Consider the following 23,669-nt stretch of genomic DNA (forward strand, 5'->3'; position numbering starts at 1 on the left):
GGCCGGGGCTGGATAAAGCCATTTCACCTTTAATTTTAAGCAAAAAATTCACTCTCACGCGGCTTCTCCAACACCAGCAAATAAAATAAAATCTCTAACCAAAAAAAAAAAAAAAAAAAAAAAAAAAAGAAAAAAAAATGCCAAAACCAAAACCCAAAGTCAAGTGAATCACTGTAAGTCCGGTCAAAAAAACCAACCCATATTTATAGATATATTTATAGATACGTCTTCTGTAGAGTAGCAGTGAAAGGCAAGTATGGGCCAGTGAATTCCCGATAAATTACATTCTTTACATCCCAACAAAGTCTGAGCGGCTGGAAAGTGGCTGGAAACAGAAACCCGGGGGGGTGGTGGGGAGGAGGGGGGAGGGAGGGGGCGTCAGGGATGCGAGGGCAGAGGGGTCCTGCCCAGAAAGTGTCCCCAAAGGAGGAGAGGGGGCAGAAGGGAAAGTGCTGCCCGGTCCTGAGCCCTCCCTGCGTGGCTGGGGGGGGGAGGCTGTCAGGCAGCCCTGGTGAGACCCCCCCCCCAGGTTCCCCTCCCCTCCGAGCTCTGCCCTGCTCCTTTCTGCCCCCCCCCTGCATCCCCCTCCCCAGCATCATCAAACTGAGCTTAGAGCTGCCCTGGGACCCCCCTCCCCCACTGCTCTGCCCCCCATCCCACCCCAAATCCCAGGATTTGGCAGTGAATGTGTCCTTATGGGACTGGGGGGGTCTGGGGGGAGCACGGAGGTGTTAAAAAGGGGGGGGGGGGCTTTGCAGCGGGTCAGCCCCCAGGCTCTTCCCAAATCTCAGGGTGAAGGTGCAGGGGGCAGAGGGGACACCCCCCGGGGGTTAGGGGTGTGGTGTGTGGGGGGGGCAGAGACCACTGACCCCCCAGGGTGGAAGGAAGCCCCCCCATCACCCAACCCACCCGAGCCAGAATGCTCCCGGCCAAAAGCAGAGCCAGGCACTGTCTGTCCCCCCCCCCTCCAGTGCTGCTGGGGGGGAAAGGGGGGCACAACACCCAGAAACCCCCCCCACCTCCCCTCCTGGCTGAACCGTGCCTGCTCAGGGGCTGGGGCTGCCCCCAGGACCCCATCACCCCCCCCAGCAAGCCGGGCAGCAGAACCAGGTTCAAGACTCCCCCCTTCCCCAGAGCCCTTTTCCTACAGGAGGAGCGAGGTGGGGGGCTCAGAACTGGGGGGGCTGGGGTTGAGGGGAAGGTGTGTGTGTGGGGGTCTTAGTAAAGCGGTTACACGGCGGTGCGGGGGCTGAGCTGAGAGGGGGGGTCAGAAGAGGAAAGCTTTTTTCTTCAGCTCGTTGCGTTTCCAGAGGGCCAGCTTGCTGAACTCCTCGGGGGACATCTCAAAGACCTTCAGGAAATCCTCGGGGGAGAGGTGTCTCTGCGGGAGGAGGGGGGGTGAGAGGGTGTCAGGGGCTTACCTGCCCCCCCAGAACAAAAAATAAAAACAAAAAACCCCCCAAAAATCCCCTTATCTCAGCCCCTACCTCCAGCCTGGTCCTGTCCACGCCGGGTGGCAGCTTGACACGGCCTCTGTTTGTCACCATCAGCATTTCATAGGGGTAGATCTGCGAGGGGGGGGAAATGGGACTGTAAAACCTTCCCCCCACAGCCATGCCCGTGCCCCCCCCCCCGCAAAAAAAAAAAAAAAACAACCCCATCCCCACTCACCTTCTGCTCCAACATGCTGGGCAGGGAATTGCCTCTGTCCATGCGCCCGCGCTGGCCGTTCTGGGGGGTGGGGGGGCAAAGCCTGCAGTCAGCTCTGACCCCCCCAGGGCTGCCCTCTCCCACCCAAACCCCAGCCCAGGTGATGGGCTCCAGCCCTGGGACTGGCACAGCCCCCCCCCCCCTACCTCCAGCTCCCCCCTCTCCCCTTCAGGGCCTGTCACAGGGGTGGCCCCAGTGTCCCTTGTGTCCCCCCCCCTTGATGTACATCACCCTGTCACGGGGTCTCCGTGCTGGCAGCCAGACGAGCGCTTACCTGGAGGGCTGGAAAACAGAGGGGAGCAGAGCTCAGCCTCGGGGATCCCCCCCCCCCGGGTGTGTGTCCCCCAACACCCTCCCCTGGGTGATGACAAAGCCCCCAGAGGTGGTTTTCCCACCCTCCCCTGAGCCCAGCAACCCCCCTCCCTGGGGTCACCTGGAGACCTGGAGTCACCTGGGGACACCCCCACATCCTCAGGACACCCCCACAACTCCAAGACACCCCCAGCCCCCCCGGGACACCCCCAGACACCCCAGGACACCCCCAAACCCCCCATTCCAGGGGATGATGCTCACCCGGACTGCCCTTCTCGCTGCCCGCTGAGCCAAACTCTGCTGACTGCAGCTGTGAGGGGACAAGGGGACAGGGGACAGGGGACAATGTCAGAGCGATGCCACCCCCAGACCCCAACCCAGGGCACGGGGAGGGGGGCAGCTCCTGCCCACTCACCCGGGTGAGGGTGCTCCTGCCCGAGGGGGGCAGCGAGGAGCTCTTGTAGCTGCCCATGTGCACGGCTGCAGGAGAGGGAGAGGAAGGGTCAGGAGTGCAGGGAGGGCTGGGGGGGTGCAGGAGCTGGCAGGGGTGCAGGCAGGGAGAGGTGCTGGGTGGGGAAGGGATGGGATGGGTCATAGGAAGGGTTTTGGGAAGGGTTTTGGGAAGGACATCCCACATACACGTGTGGAAAGGTGTCCGGTCAGGCAGCGAGCGAGTTTTTCTCCGGATTGGGAGAGATTTTTCCATCTCCTCCTTCAGGATCAGCTTTCCCAGGTTGGAAGTGACCTGGAGGCAAAGGGACAAGAGTAAGGGTCAGTGCCAGCGTGTCCCCAGCCCCTCACAGGGGTGCCCACCCACCCACTCTGCCCCTCACCTTGCTCAGCTCCTGCCTCTGGAGCTCCCGCAGGTTCTTCATCTCCTCCGTCAGGTCCTCCTCCTCCTCCTCCCCTCTCTTGGATGCCATCCTCCTCCTCCACTCAGTCTCTGGGGGAAAAGAGGTTGTGTTTTATCCACCCCCAGCACTCCCACGGGGGGGGATCTGACAGGGAATAACTCCCCACCTACCCACAACAGCCAGGGATGGGGGGCATGGCCAGTAGTCGGTCTCGATCTTGGCGGGTTGGTTGGGGTCTGGGGGCTGAGCTGCTGGGAACTTGGAGGATTCGATGATCAAGTCCTCTATGAGATGCTTCCCATGGTGGGCACTGGGATGGTGGTGGTCTGTGGGGCACAAGGGGGGGGTGAGGCAGCGCCCTGGGGTGCCCCATCCCATGGGACAGAACCCCCCCACCCCTCACCCCAAGCCCCCCCCCTCACCTTTCTGCCTGTAGATTGGAGGCTTCTTGTAGATGTTGAGCTCTGTTGTGTCTGTCTCTGCAAGGAACAAGGAGGTTGGGGGCTGGGAGTAAGGAGCTGGACCCCCTACCCAGACCCCTGTGGTGGGGTTGGAGTGAGGCAGAGCCGGGGGGAGGTCTGGGGGGGCCATACCAGGGCGGTGGAAGTGTTGGACACTGCTGCGGGTGGAGCTGCCCTGGCGGGGGGTGGGCTGGGGGGCAGTGCTGGGGGTCCGGCTCTCCAACCACTCCCGAATGACCTGTGGGTGAGAACCAACAAGTTTGGCATCATCCCCCCCCCCTTCCCCCTTTCCTCAGAGCCCCCCCAAAGCCAGCAGTGTCAGTACTGTACTCACCTCTGGAGATGGAGGAGGAGAGATGGATTTGGGAGACAGGGATCGCTGCAGGAGGCAAGAAACCTTTGAATCCATCGGCCCCCTCTGTGACCCCTCAATCCCCCCCTCAAAAAAAAACCCAACCCCCACTCAGGGGACATGGATGGCCCTGGGACACCCCTCACCTCTCGGCTCCGGGGCAGCTCCACGTGCTCCATGAGGGAATAAGTGAAATGAGGTTCATAGATCATTAAATCGGGGCGCTCGATGTCCAGGATGGCTTTGTCCTTGGGGATGGCAGCCAAGTCCTTGTAGCCCAGAACCTCGTTGTCCATTTTGGCCTGGGAGGAAGAGAAAGCACCTTCGGTTTTGGGTACAGAAAGGGAATGCTGAGGAATGGAGAGGGCTGGCATCCTTCCGGGGGGCTGGAGAGGGTTTGGGGAGGTGTGTGCCCCTCTTACCACGATGCTGGAGGGTGACCCGGGAACACTGGACCCACGGGAGGAACAGACACTCCCCGGGGAGGTCAGTGGTTGCTGGAAGGAAAAAGTGAGATTTGGGCAAAGCTTAGCCTGGGGAAGGAGCTCAGGGTCATGGTCAGGACCCCAGGGCACAGCAGGGGGGCCTGGGGACACCCCCTGTGCCCCACGGACCTCAGTGCAGGGGTATAACCCCCTCTTTGGGGATGGGGTATTGTTGGGTGGGCTCTGGGGTCTCCTTTGCTCCAGCGTTGAGGTTCAGGGCAGGGGACACCCGGGAGGTGACAGTGGCTTGGCCAGGACACGGTGCCACTAGATGGTGCTGCCAGGCTGGGCTGGGAGGAGGAGGAGGAGGAGGAAGGCTGGGCCCTGCTAGCAGCATCCCAGGGTGACTCTGCCAATGCCCTTGGCCACCAGCTCCTGCCCTTGGCCACCAGCTCCTGTGTGCTGGTGGCCCACATTGCCTGCGTGCCTCCATCCCCCTGCCCACCCCCCCCACCCCCCCACCCCCCTGCCCATAGCCCCCCCACCTTACCTTCTGCAGTCTTTCCATTCAGCTGTGGGCTGGAGGGGCTGTGTCAGTCACAGGGTCCTGCATGGGGACAGCAGGAGTTTTGGGGCTGGAAGGCAGCACCTCAAGGGTGGTACCCGAGGGCAGAAGGGCTGGGCAGAGCCCACCACCCTCCCACAGGGGGGCTGAGCCTGGAAGACCCCCAGGCACCAGACCCTAAGGTGACACGAGGCCCTGCTGCCAAATATTCCTGTGCTGGCAGCAGGACAGGTTTCCCAGGGGATGTCACCGTCCCCAGGGTGGCCAAATGGCTCCAGGTCTGTCCTGGGGCAGGGGTTGGGTGCTGGGGTACCCCAGCCCCCCACTCACCGTTGCCTCTGTGGCTCCACATCCCTCTGGGCTCTATAGCTGGGTTGGGGCTCGGGTGCTGCCTCTGCAAGGGAGAAGAGAGAGGTGACAGTGGCTTGCAGGGTGACAAGGGTGTCCCTGCGAGTCCCCCCCCACCCCCCCCATGTGGCTGCTGGCCCCGTTGCTGACGAGTGCTGGCAAACAGAGCAGAGGTAATGAAACCCTTTGTCCGTGGCCTCGAGAAGGCTCCAGCAGTGGCAGGATGGGGGGGGGGGGACAGGGACAGGGGTGCTGTGCTCATCCCCTGCCCTGCAGCCCCCTGGGCCCAAGCCCTCCCTGCCCCATCCACCCACAATGTCACACACAAAGGGGAGAAAATTCCCCATTCTCCTCAAAACTTCCCCTTTCAGAGGGGGAGGGCAGCAGGAAAAACCTCGTGTGACCCAGAGCACAACAGCAACACGGAGCAAGCCCCCAGCTTTGGACCATCACCCCCATCCGCCCCTCCTGCAGCCTGTATGTGGGGCTGGGGATGTGCCACCACTTCTGGGGACACCTGGCCCTGCTGTCCCCCAGCCTTGGGACTTGCAGAAGGGTGCAGAGCCCATTCCCATGGGTCACAGAGATGGAGAAGGACCTGAGGGAGCCTGGAGCATCCTCCAGCTGCAGGAAGCCAGGAGAAACCACCAGCAGCTCCAGGCTTGGGCCTCACCCCTCCCTTGGGACCCCCCCGGACACACAAATAACCCCTTCCTTGAGCAGCTTGGGGGTCCTGACAGGCTGTCCCCCACCCTCAGCACCTCCCAAGGGTCTGGGGGAGGCGGTGTGGATGGGATGGGATGGGCACCCCTGGAGCAGGACACAAGGCGGCTTTGTCCGGGTGAGCTGCAGCCACCCCCAGCACCCATGAGCTCAGACTTTCCATCAGCAGGGCCAGGGCACCCCCCTAACCCCCTCCCCGGGGCTGGGGACGCGGTGGCAGCGAGCAGATGGATGAGACGGCAAATGGCAGGAGGAGGAGGAGGAGGAGGAGGAAGGGGGAGGGCGGGTGCGGGGAGGGGTGGATGCGGAGGGAAAGGAAAAACAAGCCCGAGGAAGGGGGAGATGCGGCGATGGAGGGCGAAGGGGTGCTGGGGCTGCGCAACCAGCTGGGGTGCGGTGTCCCCCCCGCAGCTGGGGGATGCGGGGACACCTTATCTGGAGCAGGCAGGGAGCCACCGCCCCGCTGGCAGCCTCTCTCCCCATGGCAACCTCCGATCTCTCCGGCAGCCCGGGCTGGCAGGTCCCCCGCACGCTCGCTTGCTCGATGAGATAAGGCCGGATCGGCGCGTGTTTGGGATTTTCCTGGCCGGGGAGAGCGAATGGGGCGAGAAGGGGGGGGTGGGATGGGAATAACTCCGTGTCCCCCTTCCCGGGGTGATGCTGCGGGGAGGCAGGGAGCGGGGAGAGAAAGGTGCGGGACAAGGATGCTCGGGAAGAGGGAAAGCGATGGAGGAAAGGGATGGACAGACGGACAGGGGGCTTGTCTCACGCACACCACCCCCCCCCCCACCCCTCCCCGCACAGCACATCCCATGCCAGGGGGGGAGGGCCGCGGGGAGGGCTGCGCTGCAGCGGGAAGAGGCCAGTTCCCTCCTCCCCGCCCCGAGGAAATCCGGATTTGACTTTTCGCAGCCGCCAAAGCCATCAGAGCCCGGGCCGGGGGCCAGGAGGCACCCAACCCCTTCACCCAGGGCTGGGGGGGACAGAGGGAAAGGACCCCCAGCCTTCCTCCCCTCTCCTTCCTCCTCCTCCTCACTGCCTGCCTCGCCCTTGCCCTGCTGCCAGGCCTCTCCCGCTGCTGCCCCCCCGATCCCCCCCCCCAGTGGCACAGGGACGGGGACACACGGTGGGGTCACAAGTTCCCCGAACAGACGGTTCCCGCCAGCCCCGGGAACAGCATCCAGCACTTCCCAGCCCAGCCCCGGCCGCCTCCGCCTCCTCCTCCTCCTCCTCTCACCGCACCCCTCAAACAAACACAGCAGCTCAGAGCATCCTCACCCGGGGACAGGGGGAGGGAAACCGAGGCACCGACCCACCCCAGGGCCCCACCGGCAACTCGATCGCTGCGGGGCCGAGCACGTGGGTCCCCGACCCGCATCTCACCGGTGTCCGGTTCCCCCTTTGTCCTGGTTTTGTTGGGTTTGTTGTTTTGTTGTGTTGTTTTTTTGTTTTTTTTTCTACACCTTTTCCCTCCCTTCCGGAGCATCCCTGGAGCGGCCCATGGGCTATTGACAGCTCATCACTTCCATCCCATTGCACCGCCCCGGCCCTGCCGAGGGGACGCTTTGGTGGCCTTAAAAAGCCACCAGCTGCCAGCTCTTGGCCCCTGGGATTTTTCCATCCCTGGGGCAGAGGATGTTCCCTGCTCCCTGCCTCAGTTTCCCCTGGCTGCAATCCTCCTTCCCCAGCCAGCAGCAGCTGGAGCTGTAGGAACCATTTCCACCTCCTCCACTTGCTCCATCCCAGGGATCTGGGCCGATCCAGCTGCTCTCCAGCCCTTCCAGGAAGTTTCCCAAAAAGTCTGGAGCGGGGACTGAGTGGGGAGGGTCCATCCCCGTCCCCCCTGTCCCGCTGGCCACGATGCAGCCCGCTCGGGGCAGCAACTCACGTGGCAAATAATCTGGGATTAAAATGGGATTAGCCTGCTCATCCCGCACGCAGAGGGGCTGGGAAGGACCCACCGGGGGGTGTGTGGGGAGGTCGCAGCCCCCCGAGAATTCTGGTGTGGGTCTGGTGCTGCCACCAGCTCCTGAGAACACCCCCCTCAGCTCTGCCAGCCCCAGGGGATGTCCTACACTGAGCACCTTGGGGTGACAGGTCCCCAGGCACCTTGACGCCCTGCTTGGGGACATCGCAGCCAGGCAGGACATGGTGGCAGTGGGATGTGGCCGGGGGCTGCCCGAGGTGGCAGCTGGTGGCCCAGGTCTTCCCGGGAGAGGCCGGGCTTAGCCCTACCTGACCACCACACGCCCACAGCCAGGAGCCCACCCCCCACCCCCCACCCCAGGAGGTGGCTCCATCCTTAGCCAAGAACCGGGGGGCCAAGCTTTGCACCCCCCTCCCCCCATCCCAGGGTAGCCCCCCGATGCTCCGTGGTGCTGGGGCAATGGGAGTTTGGCCCCTGGGTGCCTGGATGAGGCCAGGAGGGGCAGGGGGGGGGAGTCCAAAATCTCGTGCCCATGGCAGGACCCCAAAAGCCACGGCCCCATCACGCTGAGCACAGAGAGCATCAAACCTCATCACAACCTCCACCTGGGGGGGGGAGGGCTGGGGGTGTCCCACCCAAACAGCACCCCCGAGACCCCACAAACACTCCACAAGTGGGGCTGGGAATGGCTGGGGTGCTCTGGCCACCTCCCTTGGGGCACAGGGTGGCGATGTCCCCGTGGAAGGGGGACAGGGAATGTCCCCGCTCTGCCGGCAGCGTCCGACCCCCACTGAGGGGTGTCCCAGGGAGGGTGGGGGGTGTTGAGGAGACGCGGCTGGGAGCGCGGGGAGGGGTACACCCCCCCCTCAGCGATAGAGCCCGTGTCCCCGCCTCGGGTCACCGCCCTTCCTGTTCCCATGTCCCCCCCTTCCCCGCGACAAGGGCAGGTGGCTTCGCAGCGCCGGGCACGGGAAGAAGATGGGGGACAAGTTGCGGGGTTGCCCCCAGCTCCCCCCCCCCGCCTTCCCCCCAGCCCCCCTGGGAGTGGGAAGCGTGCGGAGCCAGGGGAGGGGGAGCACGGGAAGCAAAACGTGGCCGCTGCCGATCGCGACGAACCGGCACCCCCAAACCCCTCTCCCCCGTGCCCCCCACCCCCCGGCCACCTCCCTCCCCTCTCCCCCCCGAGCCGGGCGCGGGGCAGAGCCACTCACCTAAGGACGGGGACACCGCATCCCTCCGACGGCGGGGACCTGAGAGCGGGGCGGGGGGTGGGTGGGGGGGAACGGGACACACAGGGACCGACGGACAGACGGACGGCCACCCCCGTCCTCCTCCTTTGGCCACCGAATCCACCCCGTGGGCTGCCGGGCCAGCTTCCCTGCCTGCTGCCAAGCCACCGGCGCGTTGCGACGCGCATCCGTGTGACAAACGGGGCGGGCGAGCCAGCGGCGGGGCGGGCGAGCACTATCTCCCCAGCCCAGCACCCCCGGCAGCACCGATAACCGGGGCTGGGTAGCCGGGGGGTGGCCCGGGAAGGTTGGGGGGGGGGGGTGGGTGCTGCTCGCCTCTCCCCAGCTCTGCTGCTGGCTCAGTCCCTTCCCGAACAAGAGGAGAATTAGGCGGCATCATGACGAAGCAGTATTCTCTCCCCCCTCTGCTCGCTCCCGCTTTTTTTCCCGGCACAAAGAAGGTGGAAAATAGAAATAAAACCAGTGCTGCTCCACTACCTGAAAGAGCCCGGACGGTTTCGGGGGTCCCCGGCACCCCCCTACCCCTCATCCTTCAGCTCCCACTGCAAACGGGGCAGCACTGGGACAGCATCCCCCGCCCTGGCCGGGGTCTGGCAGCCCTGAGGAGGGGGCTGAGCCCCCCCAGGGCATGGGGTGGGTTGCAGCGTGGCGGGTGGTAGGGGAGGATTGCACCCCACACCCCCCGGACTGCCCCCAGCCTGGGTTTGGGGGTGCTCCCCGGGCAGCACCCACCCATGGGAGGGGAAACGCAGGAAGAATTTCCAGCTGCGGGGCCAAGAGAGGCCTGAGAGGGCCTGGGAGGTGCTGAGCAGCTGCGAAAAATCAAACCCTGATCTCTGCAGCCCCTGCCTTGCCCATGGGCACTGCCAGGGAGAAGCAGCCCCGGCCCCCCTGCTGCTCCCCGCCCCCCAAAACTCCCCAAGCCCCAACTGGTGGGACAGCCCCTGTCCTCGGACAGAGTCCCTGGGGCTGGGCAAGGAGGCTGCGGTCCCCACCGACCCCTCAGATCCCCCCAGCACCCCCCTGGCTGAGATCGCAGGGACGGGTGGGAGGGTGGGACCCCCTCCCCCCCCCTCCCGGGGGCGGTGGGGCTGCGTGGGTGCTGCAGCGCTGGGAGATGGTGTCTATTCCCGGCTCTGTGTGGGAGAGAAGCTGCCTGGTGACAGCTGGGTCCCCTCCCCACACTCTGTTCTCTGCTGTTTGCTGCCTCAGTTTCCCTCCTGACTCAAACCGGGGCTGCTGGAACCCCTGGATACACATCTGGGGGGACCCAGGGATGCACATCTGGGGGGATGCACTCCCAAGGGGATGCACGCCCATCCCCGTGGGTGCCAGGGCCAACCAGGCTCATCGGACCAAGAGCATCACGTCCCCGAGATGCCACCGTCCCCTCCCACACCCCCGCATCCCCCCCCCCTCCCCAAGCTTCAAGAAGGGGCTTCGCCGGCCCCCTCACCCCCCACCCCGGGGCCGTGCCCATGAATAATGGAGGCTGCGGCTGCCTCCCCCCGCGCTAACCCAGTTTCTGGAGCATGAAGAGAACCGCGGTGGTGGCCGCCACCACCGCCACCTGCGCCCGGGGCCACCGGGGGGGCCTGAACCCGCCGTGACACCGAGCGTGGGCTCAGCCCCCCGCCCCACCAGCGCAGCACCCGCGGAGAGGGAGGAAGGGGAGGGGGGGGGAGGGGGGCGGGGGAGGAGTTTGGATCCGCACTCACCCTGCCCCCGCCGGGCACCACGCATCGCATCCCGCACCCACCGCGAGCCAAGCCCAGAGCCGCTCGCCAGAACCCCCCAGGGTCACCCCGCACCCCGCATCCCGGCGATGTCCCCTCAAAACCGGACCCAGGAGAGGCCCGGGGGAGGGGGGGGGGGGGTGTTGCTCGTGGGGAGGGGTGGGGGGTCGGGGGTAGCAGGGCCCCTACCTTCAGGGCAGCCCAGGGCCCGCCGCAGGCTGCTGTGCCTGCCCGCCGGGAGCCATGCGTGTGCCCAGCATCCCCTCCCCTGCGCAGCACCGCGCGTTGCTACAGCGACCGCCTCCCTCCGCAACCGGCTGGAGAGAGCGGTGGAGGATGTGCAGGAGCATCCTCGGGGCTCACCGAGGGATGGAGGATGTGCAGGAGCATCCTTCAGCCTCACCAAGCTATAAGGGATGAGCAGGAGCATCCTTCAGCCTCGCTGAGGGATGGAGGATGTGCAGGAGCATCCTCTGCCCTCACCAAGTTAAAAAGGATGAGCAGGAGCATCCTTCAGTCTCAGCGAGGGATGGAGGATGTACGGGAGCATCCTTTGGGCTTATGGAGCTGTAAGAGGATGTGCAGGAGCCCTCACCAAGCTCTAAAGGATGAGCAGGAGCATCCCCAGCTCCAACGAGGGATGGAGGATGTGTAGGAGCCTCCTCTGACCCCACTTCTCCACCCAACAGGGACAAGGAACCTTCCCACAGCCCCAGAGGGACACACAGCCCCTTTCCCCCCCCCCCCCTGCACCTTGCCAGGCAGCTGCCCAGCCTCAAATTGCCCCCCCCTGCCCCACCACAGGGCCGATGGGGTTGCAGGGGGCATGGCCAGTGACAGCCACACAATGCTCCAGGGGGACACCAGCCCCTGCCACCTCGCTGATGCCCCCAGTCACAGGAAGCCACTGGAAGGACTGGGACCCTGTGGGGTAGTGGCAGCAGGGTGGGGGGGCTGGCTCACAGCACCTCTGCAGCCAGGGGGTTGTGGCTCTGGGGGAGATGCATCCCCCCCAGCATCCTACTCCCCCCCAGCATCCTAACCCCCCCTCTGAGGAGCATCCCCAGCCCCTCTGAACATCTTAACCCACCCCTCCCCAAACACCCCAAACCCCCCCGAGTCCCCCCGAGCCCACAAGCTTGGGAAAGGCTGAGGAGGCTCCGGTGGGGTGGGACACCCTCCAGTGCACTTTCTGCACAGAGGACATTCCTGTCCCCACCTCCCTCCCCCCTCCCCTCAGGTCTCACCTCAAAAAACAAGAAAGAAGCAGTGTGAGGTTGGTGGTGGTTTTTTTTTTTTTTTCCCCTCCCCTTCCCCAACCATAATTAAAAAGGACTCACCCTTCCGAGCCCTTTCTATCCCGGGAGGTCGAGAAGAAAGAGAGGGGAGGAAGGGGAAAACCCTGAAAGAAAAGAGAGGAAGGGCTTGGGAAGGAGAAGGGAAGGGGGGAGGAAAAAAAAAAAAAAAAAAAAGAAAAGAAGAAAAAGAAAAAAGGGACAGGGAAAAATTAAAGCAGAGATTACACAAAGGGAACTCCTCTACCTTTGAAGCTTTGGCTAAACTGGGGAGGGGGCGGTGGGGATGGGGAGGGTCCGGACCCAGTCGGCCCCTTTCTCAAAGCCCTCTCCTTTCAAGAATGTCTCAAATTCCTGCGGAAAGAAGGAAAAAAAAAAAAGAAAAAAAAAAAGAAAAAGAAGCCGAGGTGGTGGGGCCGAAGGAAGTAGGAAAGGGGGGGGGGAAAAAAATTACCCCAGCTGGTGGGTTAATTCCTGGCACCACACCTGGGCAGACAGCGCCGGGTGCTTTGTTTGGCCCTAATTGCTGGGTGTTGCATTTCTCTTCTGCTTTAAAGCTTCATTTAACTCAAACTGTTATAATTTTCTCCCCACTGCCCCCTCCCAGCTCGGGGTGGGGGGGTGTGTGTGGTGTGTGTGGTGTGTGTGTGTGTGTCCCCAGCCCCTGCATTCTGCTGCCTTTGTAGGGCTGGGTGAGCCCCGGTGAAGGGATTACATCCTCCCTGCCGGCCCCGCTGCCACCTCCGGGGGCATTGTCAGAGGGAAAGCAATTAAAGGGAGGGTGGGACAGCACGGGGGGGGGACACACCGAGCACGGGGGGGGGCAGCCCGACTGTTGGATGGTGAGTTCTGACCCTGGATCAGGGGGGTCAGTGGGTACCACGCCGGGTACCACGCCGAGGGTGATGCTCAGGGAGGGGAGTGATGGGTACCAGGCTGAGGAACCAGGATAAATCCATTTATTTACCAGGCTGAGGTGATGCTCTGCTCACCAAGAGGACACAGAGGGCGATGGGGACACTGGGGAGTCCCCTCCAGCAGAGCTGGGATGGGGACACTTCCCCCCAGGGACACAGAGCTGGGATGGGGACACTGGGGAGTCCCCTCCAGCAGCCACCTTCCTTCCTCCTGCCACACAGCATCTCCCCCTGAGCACCCAGGGTGGTGCCAAGGAGGGTGCTGGGGTCCCCCACCCACCCTAGGGCAAAGCTACAGCAAAAAAAAGAAAGTTTGTTGACACAGCAACAAAAACTCCCCCAGGCCCCATCAGTCCAGACACTCACTTTTATTTGCCTCAGGTTTTCCTCCTGTACACAAACAAAACTCCAAAATCTAACTGCTTAGGCCTAAAACTGACTCGTAAAACAAACAGCAGAGCTGATTAAAAAACAGGTTAAAAAAAACCAAACCAAAACAAACAACTGAAGAATTTAAAAAAACAACCCAAAGGCCATTTGTCTTTAGCCAGCAGAGCCTGGTGGGCACTCCCCTGTGTCCCTGTGCCACCAGGAGAGGACACAGACCTTCCCCTCCAATAAATAAGGCAGAGACCCCACAGCTGTGGGGATACAAGTGCTGTCCCCGGGGGTCTGTGCTCCCAGGGACCCCCCCAACCCCCTCAGCTCCAGAGCTGCACAGACAGACAGACAGACAGACAGACCAGCACCCCCCACTGCCCATCACCTGGCTGCCCATGGTGCTCTGCCATCCTTCCCCAGGGATGGGGACAGCATCCCCTGTGACCCCAGGGATGGGGACAATGTCCCTGTGACCCCAGGGATGGGGACAGCATCCCCTGTGACCCCAGGGATGGGGACAATGTCCTTGTGACCCCAGGGATGGGGACAGCATCCCCTGTGACCCCAGGGATGGGGACAGCATCCCTCTGGCCCCAGGGATGGGGACAATGTCCCTGTTACTCCAGGGGTGGGGACAGCATCCCTCTGACCCCAGGGGTGGGGACAGCATCCCTCTGTCCCCAGTGGGGACATCCCACAGTCTCGTGGTTGGTCCCATCCATCCCTGGCTCCAAGATCCAAGTCCAGGGATGTGGTGGGGGGGGACAGGAATATGGCTGGGGGGGTCCCAGCCCTCAGTGGCATGGGGACAAGAGGGGAACAGCCCAAGGCACTGAGTGGTGCAGGGGGTACCACGGGCTGAAGGGACACCCGTGGCTGTGCCCCTCCCAACCGAGGGGGTCGAAGACCCCAAACTTGGGGGAACCCACCCCATCCTAACCCATCCCTAGGGGGGAAAAAAAAAAGTGGGGAAAAGAACAAAACAACACCCAAAAAACCCCCAACCGGTGCTGGGAGAAGGGGCAGAGGATGGGGAGGGGGGATGTAGGGTCGGGGGGTTACGTCCGTGGGCGGGGGGCTCGGGTGCGGCGGGTGGGGGAGGAGGAGCCGACGAACTCGAATTGCTGCTGGCGCTCGGGGTGGTTGGGGAAAGGCAGCTGCCCCCGGGCCAGGCGTTTGATGAAATGGGCCTCCCGCTGGTTCTGCCGGCTGCGGGAAGCCTGGCGGGGCCGGCCCCGGCGGGTGAAGGCCATGTACCAACCCTCGTAGCGGGCGTTCCGGAAAGCCGTGTAGTTGTTCTCCAGCACGATCTCGGTGAAGATGCAGTCCTTGCTCTTCCCGTTGGGCTGGGGAAGGAGGGGGGGGGATGGCACTGAGTGGGGAGGGGGAGACGAGGAGGGGACCTGCCGGCTGCTGTCACCTCTCCCAAGACAACCCCTGACACCTTTAGCTCGTCCCGGAGCTCACTAGCCCATCTTGGACATCCCCTAGCCAGCCCTGCCATTCACTAGCCCAGCCCTGCTATTCCCTTGCCCTTCCCTGCCATTCCCCAGCTCACCCCTGCCATCCCCTAGCCATCTCAGCCATTTGTTAGCCATCTCAGCCATCCCTTAGCCATCCCTGCCATTCACTAGCCCACCCTTGCCATTCACTAGGCCACCCTTGCCATTCCCCAGCTCACACCTGCCATCCCCTAGCCACCTCAGCCATTCATTAGCCACCTCAGCCATTCATTAGCCATCTCAGCCATTCATTAGCCATCATGCCATGTGCTGATGGTGGAGAAAAAGGGGCTGGGCAGCTTCTGGGGGGGGCACAGGGGGTGTCAGGCCTCACCTTCCCAATGAGCTTCCCCTTCTTGCTCATGCAGATGTACTTCTCACTCTCAGCTCCTTTGATCCTCACACGGCTCCCGAAGGTGTCTGTCTCCACGATCAGCTTGGCTGCCAGGGAGAGGCAAGGGTCCCATGGGTGCTGTGACACCCCTTTCCGGGAGATCCCAGCACCCCTCGCCCCCCTTCTCCCTGCCTCCATCTCCCCCCACCCCTGTGACCATCCCTCCCTGCCCGTCACTGGTGGGGCCAGGAGGACAGGAACCAGGACAGCCCCAGACATGATGCTAAAGAGCTTTTGTTAAAACCCAGCAGAGCCAAACTCTTTGAGGGCAGCACCGAGGAGAGCAACAGCCCCCTTCACCCCCCCCAACACAGTTCTTGGGGATTCAATGGGTTCTCCTGCCCCAGCCCCAGTCCAGCACCCCTTGGGGTGATTATCCTCATCCTCATTGTTTCTGTCGAACGCTGCAAAGGTTGGGAGGGGAAACTGAAACCCATGACCCTGGTCCTGTGCTCCTGACTGGCAGGGAAAGGTGGTGAATCAGCCTGGCTGCTCTGGAAAGCTTTTCCCCATGTTTTTAGATGCTGGGAATGCCAGCCTGGCCTTTACTGGGATGCGGTGCCCATCGGTGGGGCCTCAGGGATGGATTTTCCCAGTAAACCCAGAGGGAAAAGGGGATGTGGTCAGGGAGGGATCCACCACGTGTGGGTGTTTAAGAGGCTGAGGATGGGATCAGGTGATTCTCCTCCAGGAAAAGTCATGTGTGTCGTGTCAGGAAGAGACTAGGAAGCAAAATCTCCAAATACAGGGCTTATAAATACTGCACGAAGCCCAAGAAATTAACGATTTGGGAAGTTTTGAGGGCAGGGATGGCTGCCTGGGAGGTTTGCAGGTACAAAACGATCCCGTTGGGACAACCCAAACCTCCCTGCACCCAGCTCCCTTGCCAAACCCTTGGAGCAGCCATTTCCTCTGCCTTTCCCAGCCCTCCTGGCTGTCCCAGGTTGAGGACAACCCCCTCGGGGGAGCTGCCAGCCCCTTACCAAACTTGTTGCCATCCTCAGCCGTGGCGGTGATGCGTTTGCCGGTCACCTGGACGTGCTTCCCGCTGGTCCGGCTGTAGAGCTGGTACTCCCTGATCTGCCTTCTGCTCAGCTGGTCAGTCATGGCCCCCTGGTCCCTCACGTACTGGTTAAAATTAGGAGACGGTTGATTCTCCCCCTTTGTTTACAAAGGGAAAAATAAAATCAATTTGTTTTGGACAGCCTGATGGGCAAGGGGATGGAGAGGAGGGGGCAGCCCGGGGGGCAGCTGGGGGACACCGAGATCCTCCCACCACCCCCAGGAGGGCTGATCCCCTTCACTGGGGAAGAAAACCCCTTTGTTTGCATCTCCCTGCACGAGGAGGAACACAGGGGGTCCCGGGAAGGGTGGTTTCCTCCAGGCACAGCCGATCCTTCCCTTGGGAGCTGCTCCTGCCCATCCCCTGGGGACAGGGGGACACTCGGCAGCATCTCCTGCTCTGGCAGCACCCTCTGCTCTCAGGACACGTTGGGAGGTGAAGGATGAGGTTGTGGAGCACCCACAGGAAGGGCGAGACCCACCTAAAGCCAAACCGGGTGTCCCAGCAGCAGGATCTGTCCCCTCCTGGTTCCCCCCTGAGCCTGGGGCATAAACCACCTCCCGGACCCCAACCAGCCCCATGGGTGATGCTAAGGGGGCAGCAGGAGGGCTGTGATGTGGTGAAGGGCAGCTAATTACTGCAGCTAAGGTGGGGAGGGGGACTGGGGGTGGTGGTCAGCCCCTGGGACTCCCACCAGCACCTCTCACCACTCCTCTTGGGAGAAGCCACGGTTTGATCCCGCTGGGAGTGGGAAACCAGGACCCAAGGGACACCAGCCCCCAAAGCCAGCTCCAAAAAGGCTGTGGGATCACTTCTGGAGTCCTTCTGCCCCTCCTCAGGGTGCTCAGCATCCTCTGGGCCTGCAGCCTGCATCCCCCCAGCTGTGGCATCACTGGGGGGGAAGCAGGAGGGGACCTGCTCTTGGGTAGGGGGGACAGCAGGATGGTGGGGGGCACTGCCAGACACACCCCCACCCCCCCGCGCTCTCCACCACCTTTGTGTGTGCCTGGGGACTCATTTCCTGCCAAGATCCACTTTAAAGCCTTTGGGGCTGGTGGAGGAGGTGGGCTGGGGGTGGCCCCATCTCTCTCTCCATCAAAGGCGGTTCCCTTCCCCTCTCGTTTTCAAAGCAATGAAAGAACTTACCTTGGGAAAAAAAAAAAAAAAAAAAAAAAAAAAAAAAAAAAGAGGGGAAAAAAAAAAAAAAAAAAAAAGAAAAAGGAAGAAAAAAAAAAAAAAAAGGTCCTGAGCAGATATTAAGGCTGGTGGGGCCGGCAGCTCCGGGGGTTTTGTTCGGGCTGCAGAGCAGAGGGTGCTGATATGGAACAGTGCATTTTAATAGCCGCGGCCTTTCTAAAGCTGACAAAAAAAGGATGGTGCAGCCTGAGAGAGTGCGTATGGGGGGGGGGGGAGGAAGAAGAGGAGGGTGTCAAACCTCACACACACACCCCCTCCCCGCTTGTGGGAGCACCAGAACCCTCTCTGCCCCGTTAACCCCCTCGGCAGCCCGGTCCCGGCGCCAGGCAGGGCAGAGTCCGGCCCCGCAGCTCAAGGCTGATGGACTTGGCACGGCCCTCCCCGAGCAAAGCTGCAAGAAATGTATCGCCTGGCCCGGGGCGGGGGGGCGGGGGGGGCTTCCCCGCTGGCCTTGGGGTCCGGGGGGGATGTGCCTCTCCACGGCAGATACCCCTCTGCCAGCCCCGATGGGGACCCAGCCCCGCGGGCACCTTGGCAGCATCCTTCCCCTGCCCGCAGCCTATTTGGGTGGGCACGAATAACCCCCCCCTGGATGCAGGGGAAGCCCCCCCCCCCCCAGGAATAAGAACCCCATCACCCAGCCCGACTCCAGCTGTGCCACGGGGTTAGTAAAACAGATCCACTTACCTGGGTCTGACAGGAGAACATGAGGAGCTGGAAACATCTGCAACAGAAAGAGAAAGAGGAGGGGGTTTGGTTGGGAGAGTTGGTTTCTGTCCTTCCAACCCTCCCCCCCCTCCCCATCCACGAGGAATAACTGTGTCTAACGGCACCAAGAACCCCCTTGGTGGGTCGGGAGGAGGGGGGCTTACATGGAGAGGTTCTGGAGGCTGATGGGCTGCATGGCTCTGGCCGAAGCCCCCCGACCACCGGCATCAACCTCCGGCACGGCCCCGGGCTGGCTGCGACCCTGCCCTCCCCTCACCGCCGGCACATCCCCGCCGAGGAGCAGCCTGTCCCCTCCTTCCTGGGGGGAGCCCCACACTCGGGGAGGGCGAGGGAAAAAGGGGGTGAAGCCCCCGGTGCCACCACCACCACGCCGACCAGCCCACGCGTGATGCCAACAGCTCCGGAGCAGCGGCGGCGAGGAGGGAGCATGGGGGAGGCAGCTGGGGTCGGGTCCTCTCCTCCTCCTGCCCTGGGGGCTGCGTGTCCTACGCCTTGGGGACATCCAGATCCATCCTGTCCCCTTCGTCCCCACCCCATCGGCTTCTCCTCCGTGGCTCAGGGGCTGTTTTCCATCACCCTCCGGCAGCAGCGGCGGCAGCAGCGGGCACGGCCGGGCTGCCCACAGCCCCGGGCAGCACCCCCCGCCCCATCCACCCCCCGGCACCCTCCGGGACCCGGCGTGGGGATGGGAGATGGGTGGGCGAGGTGGCAGGCTTTAAAAAAGGTGGGGAGAGGGGCTGAACCTCTCCTGGGAGGCTGTCGGCTCGGCGGAGGGAAGGAGGACGGGACCTGGCAGGGGTGGGAGAGGGAGGAGGGGACGGGGGAGGAGGAGGCTCGGCCACTCGGGGGGTCCCCAAAGCCCCCCCCCCCCGCCTCACCCTGCAGAGGATGAGCTGGGGGGTGATGCTGAGGGGCACCAGGGCTGGGAAAAGCCCCTGGGCCTCGTGGAGGGACACGCTGCCATCGAGGATGTCTGTGGTGTCACCTCATGTCACCAAAGGTCCAGCCCTGCTCTGTGCATCACACAACAAAAATCATCCCCATGAGTCGTACCCAGCTCTGGGGACCCCGTCCCAGCCCTGCACACCCCCCAGAGCAGCCCCCCCATCGCCCCATGGGGTGTCACCTCCCCATCAGAAGGAGGAGGAGGAGGATGTGCACCCCTCCATGCTCCATTTGCTGGCCCAGGAGGTGCTAAGTGCCTCATAAATACCCGGGCAGGGCAGTGACACGGGGGAGGGGGGGTTAAAACACCCCTGGGGGGTGTCCCAGAGGGGGCCCGATGGAGGATTTGGTACAGAAACCATTTTCCTCCCCCCTTGTGCTGCAGTTTCCCCAGCAGTGCAAGGGGAAGGGGTCTCAGCCCCCAAGGGAGGGGATGATGCAGCTCAGTGGGGTACCCACCCCCCCATCTCTACCAGCTTGGGGGGGGGCCCAATTCGGCGCTAACGACCCAAATTAGAGCTCCCCTGGTGCCTCTCACCTCCTGGGTCAGGAATTCATCCTGAAAACCACATTTTGCAACACCCCCCCCCAAACCCGAATTTTTGCAGCCCCCCAACAACTACAGGCGGGGGAAGCTCAGGGGTCCCCTGCCACCCCCCTCCCCAGGGCTCAGCACCCCCGGGGGGCCGCAGGGCAGGGCTGTGCCCCAGCCCCTCCTGTGCAGGGGATGATTGATGGCCACTGAGCCTTCATCACTCCCTGTGTCCCCCCCTGGTCCGGGGCAGAGGGTCCTGGGGAGCCGTCAACACCCCAGTGGGGGGGATGGTTTATCCAAGCGGCCCCCACCGGGTGAGGAAAGGCTGAAGGGACAGGGCTGCCTGTCAAACCCTTTCTGCGTGTGGCCCCCACAGGTTAGAGCCCCCCAGCTCCCCCAGCCCCAAATGGGGCACTCTGCTCCCCCCAGCTGGGGACTTGGTTGGGGGGGGGGGGAAATCTGAGGCCAGGTTAAAAAAAACCCAAAACCCAAAAACCTAAAACCAAACCAACAAACCCCTGGGGGCTCAACCCTGCTGCCCCACACCTGGAGCAGACTAAAGCCTGGCCTTGGTGGGGGGCTCAGCTCCCCTCTCAGAGCCAATCTGGGACACAGCAGTGTGTCCCCCCCCCCGCACACTCCCGAGGGGCACCAGACCCTCCACACATACCTGCTGCCTGCAGCCCAAGGCCAGGTCAATGGGTTCTAATCATCTCCCCGCTGCTCCCTAATCCCCCTTTGTCTCCGATTCACAAATCCCACTCCTTACCCCGGGCAGGAGGGTGGGGAGGGGGCTGCTGCCGGGCCCCCCAGCCCAGGGGAAGGATGGTGCCAAGGCAGGCAGCACATCAGAGCAGGGGGGGGCACAGGGCTCCTCCTCAGGAGCATCCCCCAGGCTGGGGTAGAGGATGCTGACACCCCCCCCCCCCCCTACGCCCCTCAGCCTCCCCAAGCCCCCCCACACCCTCCCCCCAAACCCCCCCACCCCAACAGAGACAGCCAGGACTGCAAAATGTCCTTTCCTGGGGAAGGACACCACAAATCCAGGGGGTTCTCAGGCTCCTCTGCCCCCCCCCCCCCAGCCTCACCCTGCTTTGGGCCCCACTGTCCCCCGTGTCCCACTGCCCCCGGTGCCCCCCCATGCCCCAGGTGCCCCCACAGTCCTCCGTGTCCTGATGTCCCCTCATGCCCCACTGCCCCCGTGTCCCCCCCTGTCCCCCCACGTCTCCCGTGTCCCCCCGCGCACGCGCGCGGGGGCGGGTCCCCCCGCCTCTTCCGGCAGCGCTGGCGATGGCTGCGGCGGGGCTGGTGGGGTTCGGGGGGGTTCGGAGGGGTCCGGGGGGGTGTGGGGGTTCGGGGTTGGGGTCTCCCCGAAGGTCCCTCAGCAGTTTCTCCCCGCGCAGGGACCCAGCGAAGTCGCCGCGGCCGCTCAGGCCCTTTCGCTGCCGGCAGAGGCTTTCGGCAACGATGTGAGTGAGGGGGGAACCGGACCGGGATGGGGGACCGGACCGGGATGGGGGACCGAACCCTGGAGGGAGGACCGGACCGGGATGGGGGACCGACCCCTGGAGGGGGGACCGGATCCGGAATAGGGGATAGGACCCGGAATAGGGGATAGGACCCGGAATAGGGGACCGGACTCGGGATGGGGGACTGGACCCGGAATCGGGGATCGAACCGGGATGGGGGATCGAACCGGGATGGGGACCGAATCCTGGAGGGGGGCCCGGATCTGGGATGGGGGACCGGATCTGGGAGCAGGGACGGGACCTGGATGGGGGACGGGATCCGGGATGGGGGATAGAACCGGGATGGGGACCGAACCCCGGAGGGGGGACGGGACGTGGGATCGGGATCGGATCCGGGATGGGGGACCGGCCGTTGAGGTCCATCCACCGGAGGGGGACCCGTGCCGGGGGGTTCCCAGCATCGTGAGGGAGAGGTCTGGAGGGTCCCCAGCACCGACGGGGGGGGGTGGGGGGGGCTGTGTGTGTGTGTGATCCCCGGGGGGATTCCCGGTGTTGGGGTGGGGGTTTTTCAGCCCCACGAGATGTGTCCCAGCCCTGGGGGGTCCCTGGAAGCCAGGGGGGTATCAGCCCCGGGGTTGGGGTGGGGGGGGTGACACCAATGAGGAGTTTTGGGCTTTGCATCTCCATCTCATCACTGCTGGAACCCCCACCATGGCCACGGACCCTCACACCATCACCCTCAAGCCACCCCTTTTGCCCCCACACCCCTTTCAAGGGGAGGAGGGGAAGGAGGGGACTCCCCAGGGCTGCACAGCTCTGCCTGAACCCCACTTCTGCCTCCACAGCCCCGTGTGGAGCTGGCCTGGGCCATGAAAGCCCATCAGCATGCCCAGGTCTACTTCAATGTAAGTTCTGGAGGGGGGGATGGAGAGGGTGGTGGGGGCTCAGGGGGTGTGTGGAGGGCTCAGAGTTAATTTTTTTGGTCTTCTCTCCACAGCTCATCTCCTCCGTTGACCCCAAGTTCCTGAACCTCACCAAAGTTGATGATCAGATCTACGCCGAGTTCAGGAGAACCTTCAGGGACCTTAAAGTTGATGTGCTGGACCCAGAGGAGCTGAAATCAGAGCCTGCCAAGGAGGTGGGTGGGAGGGGACAAATGTCAGTTTTCCCCCCCCTTTTCCCAGGGAGGTTGATGTTTATTTTTCTCTCCCCCCCACCCCAGAAGTGGCGCCCGTTCTGCCTGAGCTTCCAGGGGGTGGTGGAGGATTTCAACTTCGGGACCCTCCTGCGCCTGGACTGCAGCAAGGACTACACTGAGGAAAACACCATCTTGGGTGAGGGGTGGGCACCCACCCCTACTTGAAAAAAAAAAAATGGGGTGCCCAACTCACCCAATCCACCTAATTTATTTCCTTCTTTCTTCCTTTTCTTTCCTTCTTTCTTCCTTTCTTTCTTTATTCCTTTATTTCCTTCTTCCTTTCCTTCTTTCTTCCTTTTCCTTTCCTTCTTTCTTCCTTTCCTTTTCTTCCTTTCCTTTTCTTCCTTTCCTTTTCTTCCTTTCCTTTTCTTCCTTTCCTTTTCTTCCTTTCCTTTTCTTCCTTTCCTTTTCCTTTCCTTTTCTTCCTTTCCTTTCCTTTTCTTTCTTTCCTTTTTTTTCCTTTCCTTCTTTCTTCCTTTATTCCTTTATTTCCTTCTTCCTTTCCTTTCTTCCTTTTCCTTTCCTTCTTTCTTCCTTTCCTTCCTTTTCTTCCTTTTCTTTCCTCCTTTCTTCTTTTCTTTATTCCTTTCTTTCCTCCTTTCCTTTCTTCCTTTCCTTCTTTCCTTTTCCTTCTTTCTTCCTTTCCTTTTCTTTCTTCCCTTTTCTTTCTTTCCTTTTCTTCCTTTCCTTCTTTCTTCCTTTCCTTTCTTTTCTTTCTTTTTTCCTCAGCCACCAGAATCCAGTTTTTTGCCATCGAAATCGCTCGGAACAGAGAGGGCTGCAACAGCCTCGTGTACAGCAGTGCCAGGGAGGGGGTGGCACAGGAGGTGGCATCTGGGTGAGGAAGGGGACAAATTCCCCCCAAGTGCCAAGCCCTGAAGGGGCAGAAAGCCCCCAGCCCTGCTGCTGGTCCCTGCTCAGGCAGGGGGTGGGAGAGCAGGGCTGGACCTGCCTTCCCTGCTCCTCCCAAGCTTTGACTGTAAATAAATGTTTTAAAAAAAAATCCCAAACAAACTCCTCATGCTGCCAAATTGCTACCCAGAAGCCAGCAAACCCACTAAAATCCTGCTGGATGCAGTTGGAGTTTGGGCAGACTTTGCCTGCACCCCAAGAGGTCTCAGGTTGCTCCAGGGGAGGTTTGGATGGGATGGGAGAAGGAACTGCTTCAGAGGAAGGGTAATTAATCTGGTCAGGATTGATCTCCAATCCCTGGAGGGCTTCAGAAGCTGTAGATGTGGTGCTGAGGGATGTGGGTGAAGCCCTGGAGTTGGGTTCATGGGTGGTGGAGCCACGTTATGGTTGGACTTGATCTTAAAGGTCTCCTCCAAGCAGAACAACTGAGTGATTTCAGTTCCCCACCCCAGAGCACCACCTTCCAATC

The 23,669-nt window shown here is 62.4% G+C and overlaps 3 protein-coding genes across 11 annotated transcripts; 1 reads left to right on the forward strand and 2 right to left on the reverse strand.

The window, feature by feature from the left end:
* Positions 1-9: 9 nt before the first annotated feature.
* Positions 10-9,138, reverse strand: DMTN (dematin actin binding protein). Of its 6 annotated transcripts, XM_071729199.1 has the most exons (17): positions 8,889-9,131; positions 5,010-5,073; positions 4,665-4,721; positions 4,112-4,186; positions 3,836-3,991; positions 3,672-3,716; positions 3,470-3,575; positions 3,299-3,355; positions 3,047-3,202; positions 2,856-2,965; positions 2,662-2,767; positions 2,438-2,502; positions 2,284-2,332; positions 2,144-2,151; positions 1,672-1,731; positions 1,488-1,568; positions 10-1,381 (listed from the first exon to the last, which is right to left on the reverse strand). In XM_071729199.1, the coding sequence occupies exons 3-17, from the start codon at positions 4,680-4,682 to the stop codon at positions 1,268-1,270; spliced, it is 1,206 nt and encodes a 401-aa protein (XP_071585300.1). In that variant the 5' UTR covers positions 4,683-4,721; positions 5,010-5,073; positions 8,889-9,131; the 3' UTR covers positions 10-1,267. The 6 variants fall into 6 exon arrangements, with proteins under 6 accessions (XP_071585300.1, XP_071585297.1, XP_071585295.1 ...); XM_071729196.1 differs by lacking the exons at positions 10-1,381; positions 1,488-1,568; positions 1,672-1,731; positions 2,144-2,151 and adding exons at positions 1,876-1,992; positions 6,240-6,332 and having other exon boundaries at positions 3,672-3,734; positions 8,889-9,138; XM_071729194.1 differs by lacking the exons at positions 10-1,381; positions 1,488-1,568; positions 1,672-1,731; positions 2,144-2,151 and adding an exon at positions 1,876-1,992 and having other exon boundaries at positions 3,672-3,734; positions 8,889-9,138.
* Positions 9,139-13,224: 4,086 nt separating this feature from the next.
* Positions 13,225-20,517, reverse strand: FGF17 (fibroblast growth factor 17). Of its 3 annotated transcripts, XM_071729202.1 has the most exons (6): positions 20,292-20,517; positions 19,020-19,154; positions 18,100-18,136; positions 16,136-16,280; positions 15,093-15,199; positions 13,225-14,602 (listed from the first exon to the last, which is right to left on the reverse strand). In XM_071729202.1, exons 2-6 carry the CDS (start codon positions 19,103-19,105, stop codon positions 14,315-14,317), a joined length of 663 nt encoding a protein of 220 aa, XP_071585303.1. In that variant the 5' UTR covers positions 19,106-19,154; positions 20,292-20,517; the 3' UTR covers positions 13,225-14,314. The 3 variants fall into 3 exon arrangements, with proteins under 3 accessions (XP_071585303.1, XP_071585302.1, XP_071585301.1); XM_071729201.1 differs by lacking the exons at positions 19,020-19,154; positions 20,292-20,517 and adding an exon at positions 18,285-18,748; XM_071729200.1 differs by lacking the exons at positions 19,020-19,154; positions 20,292-20,517 and adding an exon at positions 18,285-18,748 and having other exon boundaries at positions 16,136-16,313.
* A 359-nt stretch (positions 20,518-20,876) lies between these two features.
* On the forward strand, positions 20,877-23,657 carry PBDC1 (polysaccharide biosynthesis domain containing 1). 2 transcript variants are annotated; one of them, XM_071729213.1, is made up of 6 exons: positions 20,877-20,929; positions 21,025-21,090; positions 21,936-21,995; positions 22,088-22,228; positions 22,313-22,424; positions 23,018-23,652. In XM_071729213.1, exons 1-6 carry the CDS (start codon positions 20,912-20,914, stop codon positions 23,128-23,130), a joined length of 510 nt encoding a protein of 169 aa, XP_071585314.1. In that variant the 5' UTR covers positions 20,877-20,911; the 3' UTR covers positions 23,131-23,652. The 2 variants fall into 2 exon arrangements, with proteins under 2 accessions (XP_071585314.1, XP_071585313.1); XM_071729212.1 differs by having other exon boundaries at positions 20,882-20,929; positions 21,010-21,090; positions 23,018-23,657.
* Positions 23,658-23,669: the final 12 nt, after the last annotated feature.

The sequence above is a fragment of the Heliangelus exortis genome, chromosome 30, assembly GCF_036169615.1.
Source record: "Heliangelus exortis chromosome 30, bHelExo1.hap1, whole genome shotgun sequence".
Classification (NCBI taxonomy): domain Eukaryota; kingdom Metazoa; phylum Chordata; class Aves; order Apodiformes; family Trochilidae; genus Heliangelus; species Heliangelus exortis.

What these genes read in the sequence shown, in the direction of transcription:
- DMTN (XM_071729199.1), bottom strand. An exon ending in GCAGGAGCACCCTCACCCGG is followed by an intron (nt 2,333 to 2,437) that starts GTGAGTGGGCAG and finishes GTCCCCTCACAG; the next exon opens with CTGCAGTCAGCAGAGTTTGG. An exon ending in TGGACAGGACCAGGCTGGAG is followed by an intron (nt 1,382 to 1,487) that starts GTAGGGGCTGAG and finishes CTCCTCCCGCAG; the next exon opens with AGACACCTCTCCCCCGAGGA.
- FGF17 (XM_071729200.1), bottom strand. Translation starts at nt 18,643, where the DNA reads ATGTCCCCAAGGCGTAGGACACGCAGCCCCCAGGGCAGGAGGAGGAGA. An exon ending in TGAGGATGGCAACAAGTTTG is followed by an intron (nt 15,200 to 16,135) that starts GTAAGGGGCTGG and finishes TCTCCCTGGCAG; the next exon opens with CCAAGCTGATCGTGGAGACA. An exon ending in AGGGGAAGCTCATTGGGAAG is followed by an intron (nt 14,603 to 15,092) that starts GTGAGGCCTGAC and finishes CTCCTTCCCCAG; the next exon opens with CCCAACGGGAAGAGCAAGGA.
- PBDC1 (XM_071729212.1), top strand. An exon ending in CAGAGGCTTTCGGCAACGAT is followed by an intron (nt 21,091 to 21,935) that starts GTGAGTGAGGGG and finishes CTGCCTCCACAG; the next exon opens with CCCCGTGTGGAGCTGGCCTG. An exon ending in TGAGGAAAACACCATCTTGG is followed by an intron (nt 22,425 to 23,017) that starts GTGAGGGGTGGG and finishes TTTTTTCCTCAG; the next exon opens with CCACCAGAATCCAGTTTTTT.